The sequence below is a fragment of the Emys orbicularis genome, chromosome 1, assembly GCF_028017835.1.
Source record: "Emys orbicularis isolate rEmyOrb1 chromosome 1, rEmyOrb1.hap1, whole genome shotgun sequence".
Lineage (NCBI taxonomy): Eukaryota > Metazoa > Chordata > Testudines > Emydidae > Emys > Emys orbicularis.
The window spans coordinates 94,208,172-94,218,723 of NC_088683.1; the positions used below are offsets into that span (position 1 = coordinate 94,208,172).

The 10,552-nt window shown below is 53.0% G+C and overlaps 1 protein-coding gene across 1 annotated transcript; it reads left to right on the plus strand.

The window, feature by feature from the left end:
• The first annotated feature begins 681 nt into the window (after positions 1-681).
• RRP7A (ribosomal RNA processing 7 homolog A) lies at positions 682-10,258 on the plus strand. Its single transcript, XM_065412845.1, is given in 8 exon segments — positions 682-789; positions 2,056-2,117; positions 2,120-2,200; positions 4,848-4,973; positions 6,842-6,965; positions 8,004-8,101; positions 8,669-8,867; positions 9,691-10,258. Coding segments are annotated over 8 exon segments (849 nt in total). The 5' UTR covers positions 682-716; the 3' UTR covers positions 9,777-10,258.
• Positions 10,259-10,552: the final 294 nt, after the last annotated feature.

Sequence of the window (10,552 nt, forward strand, 5' to 3'; positions counted from 1 at the left end):
ACATCTTAGAAACAGAAGGGAGGGAGCATGCTGTGCTGCCTAAACCTACAGCTTTAGCGTCTTCCAAACTGTCACAGCTTTCCTAGCACTTTGGCCACAGTGCTTATCCTTCTGCCTTAATTTCCCCATCTGTAAAGCAGTGATAATACTTGGCTATGGCAGGATTGTTGTGGGTCTCAGCGGCGTTCTCCGAAGTAGCAAAATCCCCTGAAGAAATTGCCCCAGAATGGAAATTGCTCTAGGGAAAGGGCCATGCCAATGCAATCACTGGAACAGGGTGGATGAGGCGATGTGGGGCAGGAGCCCACACGCAGCCACCTCCAGGGCGCAGTCAGAAGCGCTGTAGCCAGGCCTCTAGGAAGTAATGGGAGGGGGGTGAGGGCCCTGTATTTACCCGAACCCCCCTGTGCACGCTCTGACTCCACCCAGTCCGGCGCTGGCAGAAGCCATCCCTGCGACAGGGCAGCGCCTGTGTTAGCAGCACCCTGGCTGCGCGCGCACCCAGCGGGGGGTGGGGCGGGAGCGCACGGACTAACTCGCTGCGCCCCGAACCTCGCCGTTCATCTGAAGCCCCGCCCCCTACCCAATCACTGCGTGACGCCAGCGCGAAGGGGACGCCGCAAACAGCGGCCCGCGAAGGAACTACAGCTCCCGGCGTCCCCTGCGCGCCTCGGCGTCCCGGCTGCTGAGCTGACGTCACCGACCGGGAAATTAAGATGGCGGCCGGCAAGAGGAAGCATGTGACTACGGCGAAGGCTGGGGCACCGGCGGCCCCAGCGGGCTACACAGGTAACCAGCTGCGGCGGGGACGGGGCACGGGTTTAAAGGGGGAACCTCTAGCCCGAAATCCCGGGGTCCCCCCCGCCCCCAGCGTATCCACAGGGGCTGATCAAGGCCGGCCCTCCCCGCACGCGCCCCGGTTCTTACACGCTCCCGTTGCCGCTGTCTGGGTCGGGCGCTGGTTGCTCCGCACGCTGCTGTCCTGCCCCGAGCCGAGCGCCTGCCTGCATCTCCTGTGTGGCAGGGCACCGATCCCGCGGCAGCCTCCCCGGCCTGTGCCGCAGCACGTCCAGAAGCTCCAGTGCCATGAGCAGGGATCCCCGTTTTCCGTGATGACCACCCCCCCCAAAAAAAAATCTTGGATAAAAAAACATTAACGTCCGTCAAGTATCCCAGGGGTAGCTGTGTTAGTCTGGATCTGTAAAAAGCGACAGAGTCCCGTGGCACCTTATAGACTAACAGACGTATTGGAGTCATGCAAGCTTATGCTCCAATACCTCTGTTAGTCTATAAGGTGCCACAGGACTCTTTGTCGCTTTTTACATAAAAGTCCGTGTTTTTCCCCCCCCCCCCATGATTAAAATGAAATGCTGAACTTAATTTTCCCTAGCCACATTATGTACAGGTATCAGTTGAACACAATGTTTTACTGATATATTTACAATTTTTAAACAAGCTTGAAGCCTATCAGTACCATCAGTTATTATAATAAAATGAATAGACTTGCTGGGTGCCAGGCCAGCAGCTGCTGCTCTCCACTCTGCCTTCGGAGCTGGGTGGCTGGAGAGTGGTGGCTGCTGGCCAAGCACCCAGCTCTGAAGGCAGCGCTGCCGCCAGCAGCTTTTCATGCTCTCCTCCCCTCCAGAATACATTCCTTTTACACACACACCCGCAGTTTGAGAACCTGTGGAATAAGTGATACTGGTACTTTCAGTAAAATTTAGTTAATATATGTTTTTATTTTTTCACAAAATGTAAAATTTAAAGAGTCTCTGTAAAAATGCAAATTCCGTCTTTTTCCATGGCAAATGGATTTCTAGGCTCCCTGGTTGTGAGTAAAGCACTTTGCACCTTGACACACTTTCCTGAGTTGTCAGGACTGGTGGGTGTTGGGGGAGATCTGGAGATTTATTTATGGGAGACCAGAAGAACCTGATTAGGCAATGAAGTCAGCAACTGATGGTATTACATCCTAAAATGTTTTCTGGAACTTGATGCTCTGCTGAAGTCAGTTGCTTTAAATTGCTACATCTCTTTAAAAATTGTCCCTTTTAGCCATTCCAGTTAAGCTTTCTGAGAAGCAACAGTCGCCTCACTACCTGTATGTGAAGGAGCACAAAAAGTCCGAGAAGGCACCGATACTACCCACCCTCCAAACCGTACTCTCTTTGTCCTTAATATCCCCCCGTATTGCACAAAGGTGAGTTGTTGGTAGGGTTGCCAACTTTGGTTGGACAAATTCCTGGAGATTTCATCACATGACATAATCTTTAATTCCTGGAAACTCCAGGACAATCCTGGAGGATTGGCAACCCTAGTTGTTAGGCTGGAAGAAGTATTGAAAGAAATATGTGAATGTGGTCTTTTTACTGGGGGCTGGAGCATAACCAGAAGAGCAGAGAGTGATGCTGTAACAAGTACAGTAACTCCTCACTTAACATCGCGCTGATTAAAGTTGTTTCATTGTTACGTCGCTGATCAGTTAGGGAACATGCTCATTTAAAGTTGCGCAATGCTCCCTTATAACGTTTAGCAGCCACTTGCTTTGTCCACTGGTTGCAGGAAGAGCAGCCCGTTGGAGCTAGCTGGTGGGGGCTTGGAACCAGGGTGGGCTGACAGCCCCCCATCAGCTCCCCGCTCCCCTAAGTTCCCTGTGCGGCAGCTGCCCAGCAGGCTATTGATTGCCGAGCACTTCAGCTGTCCCTCCCCCCACTGCCGTGTGCTGCTCCTGCCCTCTGCCTTGGAGCTGCTCCTGAGAGCCTCCTGCTTGCTGTGCGGGGCGGGGGGAAGAGGGGTGTTAATGTCAGGGTGTCCCCCTGCTCCTGTACCCCATCTCCACAGAGCGGGGGGACACACAACAGGGTTCGGGACGGAGGGAGCTTGCTGGCAGCAGCTGCTGTCTCAACTTGCTGATCTACTTAAAAAGGCAGCGTACTTAGTGGGGTCAGCGTATTTAAAGGGGCAATGCACGTCTCTCTCTCTCTCTCTCTCTTACACACACACACACACACACACACACACACACACACACACACACACACACACACACACACGGTGTGTGTCTCTGTCTTTCACACATACATGCACACATTTCCCCCCCCACCTCCCCCACCGGCACTTTGGAAAGTGGAGGGAGTGGTGCGCTCCAGTGGGATAGCGTGGGTTCGGTTTCCGCAGGGAATGTTTGCAGCCACTGCCATGTGTTTATTGTGTCTCCTCCCTCCGTTTGTGCTGCCTTGTAGAGTGTGAGGCTACATTAACAACAATGTGTTCACCCTTGAGGGCTCAGCCCAATGCTAGTTCATCATTTAGCAGTAGGGCATTCCCTGGGAAATACCCCACCCTCTGACTTCATCTTACCCAAGTTTCACAATCATCATTGCTGTGTACGGTATTAAATTGTTTGTTTAATACTTATACTGTGTGTGTGTGTGTGTGTGTGTGTGTGTATATATATATATATATATATATATATTTATTTCCCTGGAATCGAAACCCCTCCCCCCTTACATTAATTCTTATGGGGAAATTGGATTCGCTTAACATCGTTTCGCTTAAAGTAGCATTTTTCAGGAACATAACTACAATGTTAAGTGAGGAGTTACTGTATGTTAGTACTTGTATGGGAGAGCTGCACGGACCAAACAGTGGTGCAGGGAGAGGGTGACGATGACTCAGCAAAGGCCGTGCTTCCCTCTGAGGTTTTATCTAGAATAAGGAAAAATGTGTTTTGTTTGTTAGCTAACCCCACTTGAAATGCCACTTGGGATCTAGTGTAGATGCAGTTTAATACCTTTAAACCCACGTTAGCTAGTGAAAGACAACCATAGTGTGGAGCCAAAAGTTCACCTTGACTCGCTAACGAGTTTTGTAAAATCACCCTTTGTCCTCGTTACAAGTTACAGGGGGGATCACTGAAGCCCATGTCTTCCTTCTTGCCTGTAAGAAAGGTAAATTTGCCTGGTGCTCCTCCCATCTTGTGACATATTCAATAACCTTGGGGAGTTGCCACAGATTTGCCCACACAACCTCCTTAACCTCAAGGGAGCTGCAGTGCTTCTGGAGCTTATTGGTCCTACAAGGCAGAAGTCTAGGGACTCTGTTACACCAGTTCCACAAGGAAACTGGTGTAAGTTTGTTCAGTTAGCCCAGAGTTGTAGGATATCATTGCTTTTAAAGGTACAACTGATAGACCATCTCACTGACCAAAGGATTAGCGGGGCTTCATAGGAGCTGGGTTTGATCTTCATTCCAGTCTCACTCCTAAAATGTGTTTGTGCTTCAAAAGTTTGTGCATGTTTTTAGGCCATGATGCAGCTACACAGAAGTACAAGCTGATGCAGACACAGCTCAGGCGTTCTTGGCACTGTGTTCTGAAAATCTCCTAACAGCGATGAAAACACATTAGCCCTCTGCTCACTATAATTTATCCCAGAGTAGTTGCACCACTATTTGAAAACAGGTACAAAACTTGAATGTGGACACTCTCCTGTGGGCTGAGAGGCTAGATCTGGCTCCCTCGTGGTAGGTGCGCTACCAGATGGGGGACCCAGGCGAGGAGGTCTTGCTCCTTGATCCACCAGTTGCAGGAAGCATTGTGAGGCATCAAACTCTGCATGTGAGGGGAATGGCAGGGGGCTTCCTTGTCATTCAGCGTTGACGGCTGCAGATGAGTACAGGGAGAGGGTTATAAACCATTCTCAGCTGGGAGGATGGTGATGGCTGCAGTGTGGAATCTTTGGAAGTAGGGGGGAAACGGGGTATCTATAGCAGGCTGCAGCCCCCATCTCCCAAGGGGAGGGCACACAGGTGAGCCCTGGTCACTTTTCTCTCTCCCTTGTATTAAGGCATGTCTGTCCAGGCTGTTTTCCTGCTGCTCGTCTGTCCAGTCTGTGAATGTGTGTGAGAAACCGGGGCCACGAGAGAAACCAGAGGCACCCAAGTCCAAATTCTTCAATCTCAAGACAGTTCCGGTAAAGCTCAGGGAGACTGTGAGAAGAGCAGAGGGAAAGGGGGCATGCTGTAGGACGGGGTAGGCAACCTATGGCACGTGTGCCGAAGGCGGCACGCGAGCTGATTTTCAGTGGCACTCACACTGCCCAGGTCCTGGCCACCAGTCTGGGGGGGCTCTGCATTTTAATTTAATTTTAAATGAAGCTTCTTAAACATTTTAAAAACCTTATTTACTTTACATACAACAATAGTTTAGTTTTATATTATAGACACTTAGAAAGAGACCTTCTAAAAACGTTAAAATGTATGACTGGCACGAGAAACCTTAAATTAGAGTGAATAAATGAAGACTCGGCACACCACTTCTGAAAGGTTGCCCACCCCTGATCTATATAAGCGTTTTGGGGGCGCTCTCTCTTTGTATATACCAGGGGTCGGCAATGTACGGCATGCGTGCCAAACATGGCACGCAAGACGATTCTGAGTGGCACGCAGCTCCCTGCCGTGGTCCCGGCCCCCAGCCCCACTCAGCCCCCACCGCTCTCCCCTGCGGGGGCAGGAGGCAGAAGCTTGGTTCTGCAGCAGCCAAGCTTCCCCCCTGCCCCTCTTCTTCCCCCAGTGGTGCTTTCCTGCCCCTCCTCCTCTCCGTCCCTGCGCCAATCAGCTGATGGCCCTAGCGAGGGGGAAGGGGAAGAGCGGCAGTGTGCACACAGCTCCGTAGAGCAGGCAGAGAGAGGTAGGGACGGAGCCTGGGGGAAGGGGGTGGAACAGGGCATATCCCTTCCAGCCCCCTGCCATGAGCCGCTCAGGGCAGGGGGCTGGGAGCACCCCCATGAGCCGAGCACCCCAGCCCTCTGCCCTGAACCCCCCCACCCCAACACACACCCAGCCTGCTGCCCTGCACCCCCACAGCCCCATCCCTCTGCCCTGAACCCCCCACACATACACTCAGCCTTCTGCCCTGCACCCCCATACCTTCAGCCCTCTGCCCTGAACCCCACCCACCCCAACACACACCCAGCCTTCTGCCCTGCACTGCCACAGCCTCTGCCCTGAACCCCCCCACACACACTCAGCCTTCTGCCCTGCACCCCCCATACCCCAGCCCTCTGCCCTGACCCTTGAACCCCCCCACACCCAGCCTTCTGCCCTGCACCCCCCCAGCCCTCTGCCCTGAACCTCCCCACCCCAACACACACCCAGCCTTCTGCCCTGCACCCCCCCCAGCCCTCTGCCCTGACCCTTGAACCCCCACACACCCACCCAGCCTTCTGCCCGACACCCCACCCCCACCCCAGCCCTCTGCCCTGATCCCTGAACCCCCCCCACACCCCAGCCCTCTGCCCTGACCCCCCTCCCCCAGCCCTCTGCCCTGACCCCTGAAACTCCCCCTGGTCTGGAGTCCCGGCCATAGGCCCTGCTCAGCCCACTGCCGGCCTAGGTGAACAGAACCCCAGGCTGGTGGCGTAAGATCAGCATTTTAATTTAATTTTAAATGACGCTTCTTAAACATTTTGAAAACCTTGTTTACTTTACATACAACAATAGTTTAGTTATATAATATAGACTTATAGAAAGAGACCTTCTAAAAACGTTAAAATGTATTACCGGCACTCGAAACCTTAAGAGTGAATAAATGAAGACTCGGCACACCAGTTCTGAAAGGTTGCCGACCCCTGCTGTAGGAGCTAGGACGGGGAAGAAACCTGAGGTGTTGGTGGGGAAAGAGGCCTCCTGAGGGATTCTTCAATTTTTTTAACTCTCTCCTGGCAACCCCAGTGCTGGCTGCAGCCGTATTTCTCTAATAAAGCTGCTCGTTCTGTAGTACTGCTTGTTCTGAGGGAGCGGATTGGTCACTGACTGTACCAATGCGCTGCCTTTTCCCTAGGGATTCCGAGTGGCTTACGTGGTGTTTAAGAATCCGGCTGGGGTACAGGCAGCCAAGTCCCTATCGCTGCAGGGCCCCCTGGTGATATCTTCGGAGAGTCACCCTGTGAGAACCGGTATCCGCAGTAAGTTACCTTGTGCTCTCCAGACTTGTCGGGGGAAGGGTGTATCAAAGAGGTGTCTCATCGTGGCTATACCCCACGCCATAACAGTGCCATCCAGGTTGTGTGTCAATCACCCCTCAACAGTGATTCTCATGTGCCCCACGTTGAGTCCAGCATTTTCCCTGTCCCCTCTCCTTTTGTTCTGCATTCGCTGTATTCCTCACTCACCCCACATGGCGCTTCTCACACTAGCGGAAGGACCTAGTTCCTGATCACAGGCTCCATAACCAACTGCTCTGGAAGGGGTGGGGAGGTCCACAAGGGAGTTGCAATTGTCACCCCTGTGTGGTGCCTTGGTCACTCAAATGGTTGTGCGGCCCTTATCCATAATCTTTCAGTATCTTCTCTGGTTTGGGGGAGTTGGCCTTGACTTGCTTATAACTGAGAATGAGACTAGTCCCCATTCCTATGGCACCATGCATTGAAAGATCACGGTGTGTTTTACTGACATCAGTGAACTATCCAGCTGGGAGTGCAGTCCATGGCAGAGCCAGGATTTCTGTGGTTTGGCATCTCCTGCTGATGCTGACATCCTTGCTTTAGGTTTAGAAGGATGTGATGCACTGTAAGGAGATGCTAGGTCCTCACAGCAGAGGATGTTAAATTTGAACTCTGAATGTTTAGGGCCCTGGCTGGCTTGTGTGGTGGGGCATGGAGCCACTCTGCTCTGACACTGGATTCTCCCCAGCCCTAGACGTGAGTGGCTATCTGCTATTCTCATCACACAGATGTTCATTGGCCTGTGTGAAAAGAGCTGGCAGGCATCAGCCCAGATCATGGTGAGAAAGGTGCCTGGGTGCCATGAACCACTGTGGCCACATTTGTCACTCACTGGCTCCCTTGCTGGCCATCTTAGCAGGCAGGCCCTGGAGTGATGACATGGAGACTGACCACCTCTCTGGTCCCTAGAGTTGTTCTTTCCAGGGCTTCATTGAGGTATCTTCTTGGGGGTAGGCTCACTGCAGAGGCAGCCGCTGACCTTTTCCCTCCTTGTCTCAGAGTGGATCGCCAGTTATGCAGCTTCAGTGGTGGATCCGGCAGAGCTGAAGGCTGAAGTGGACACCTTCATGCAAACCTATGATAAGAAAATAGCAGAGGTAGGAAGGGCTGATGAGATAAACCAGGCATGTGCTTTCTTAGGGGATTCTCTGCGCCTAGCAAGTCCTTGGGGATTGTCTGCTGACTGGCCTGTTCCTGTTGGACAGAGCAGCTCTTTGCGCAGCAGCAGGAATACCCGAGTCTTCCAGTATTTCACATGCTGTCAGTTTGTCCGCGCTCTTTATCGGGGTGGCTGGCTGGGCAAGGCCTCCTGTTTGGGCCCAGGGTTGCCGTCTCCCAGTTGCTGGCAGGCAGTGCACAGGCACTAGATCTGACCAGGTTCCATTACCCTCCCCACAAGCTGTGGTATAGTTACCACAAACACACCAGCTCTTGGATGCCCACATCCTCAGTGACTTTGTATCACAATTCTACAGCTCCCTCAGAACACCGCCCTGGGCCTTCTCGCATGGCAGAGCAGCAGGCGCTGGGATTCTCCACGCCCTTGGGGTGTGAGGGAGGTGTTTGCTGGGTGACAGCCTCAGGAAGCTGTTGTGGAATGGAACCAGTCGGCTCATGACAGGTTTGGACTAAGCTGCATTTTCTCCCTCATCCTCCTCACCTAGGAAGAAGCCAAAGCGGAGGAGGAGGAGGGTATTCCGGATGAGGAGGGTTGGGTGAAGGTGACACGGAAAGGCCGAAGGCCTGGACTCCCCCGGACAGAGGCTGCCAGCTTGCGGGTGCTGGAGAGGGAGAAGCGAAAAAGAGCACGCAAGGAGCTGCTCAACTTCTACGCCTGGCAGCATCGAGAGACCAAGAGAGAAAGTGAGTTGTGTAGGCAGGGGGTGACTATCTCCTTGTTCCCCAGTATCACAGTCTGAACACCCCACCAGTCCAGGTTGTTTGTCACCAACACTGTGACAGGTGAGAGTGGCCACCACTGCTCTTGTGAATTCCAGGCACAGCTGCAGGACAGCCAGCCGCACCACTTCAGGCTGCGATCCTGTCAGATCTTGGCAGCTAAACGGGGTTGGTTCTGGTCAGTATTTGGATGGGAGACCTTTGCGGAAAACCTAGAGAAGTGGTGTTGATTCAGATGGTCGTGTTTTTCCCCTTCTGAGTTAGTGCAGAAGCAATACCCAGCAGAGTGCTATGGGGAGCTTGGGTTGCTATCTGAATGGTACATGATCATGAGATCATTGCTGTCTTGTTCTCATTGATTTGATTCCATGCCAGTCTTTTGTTAGCCCCCGTGTCCTTTCCAAATTCCTGTTTAGGTGGCTGTGTTCTCTCAGTTCCCCTTGAATTCCCAGTGAATATCATTTTCACTGGCTGCATACAGGCAGCTGTGTAAAAGTAAACAGCGTCATGTTCCACCCCAGATGGAACTGCAGCGCAGTGGTAGACGAGTGAGTCCCTATATATGCAGCACTAAATTCAGCACTGATGCAGTGGGAATTGCACCACTTAACTTGAGTGGCTGTTGAGCCTGCCTGTGCTGGGATTGAACTTGCTTCCCAGCCAGTAAAGAGCTTTTGAGAGCCGCCAGGGTACAAAGCTCTCGAGCAAGGTAAATCTGCTTCTCTTGGTAATGTGGCCGTGCCCATCCCGGTCCTGCCATACCCAACCCCCCTCTTCGTCTTTGCAGACATAGCCCAGCTGAGGAAGAAGTTTGAGGAGGACAAGCAGAGAATTGTGCTGATGCGGGCCCAGCGCAAGTTCCGGCCATACTGAGCCACTCTGGGCGCTGCCACGTCCTTGGATGTTTCCGCAGGAGGGCGCGTTGAGAAGTTCACTTCCTAGAGGCCCCTCAGCGGGCTCTGTCTGTATAGTGACACTGATTTGTTCCCTCTGCTGTAACCTGGGCCCTAAATGAGAAATCCCCAGTGGTTACAAGTGGAGGGTCGGGTGGAGCTCTTCGCCTGCTGAACATGCCTCTAGTGGCAGCGAGCCCAGCACAGAGACTCCCATTAGCATGACTCGTGCAGTTCACAGGCTGCAGCCCCTCCTGTGCTGAGTGGGATGGGGTCCTCCTGTAACCAGCCTCACCTTTTATCTTACTGCACTGTCTCCTCTGGACACCCGTCTTAAACCAGATCCCCCAGCAAGGGACGAGACCCACCCCCATTCCTGGACAACCGCAGGAGGGCTGCTGCTGAATCAAAGGCAGCAGAAGTCCACTGTACGTGAATTGTAAATAAACTGCCCCTGTTTCCTATGTGCCGCCTTATTGCCCTTGTCAGCCCTCAGCTAGCAGCTCTCCACATGCCTGCTTGAGTAGATAACAGGGCGGGATACTATATGCAGTGTGTGCTGGGCAGAGCTTCTGCCCTAATCCAGGCCAAGCTAGTGTAGTGCCTGCTGCGGTGAGCCTCCCCCCTCCTCCCAGGAGGAGAAGTGAGGCCCTGTGGAAGGAGGGGAGAATGCTTCTGTCCCCCTGAGGCCTTGCCCTGTGGCAGTTTTTCAGAGCGCTGTGCTGGTGCTTGCAGGCTCACAAGGCAGGCGTTCAT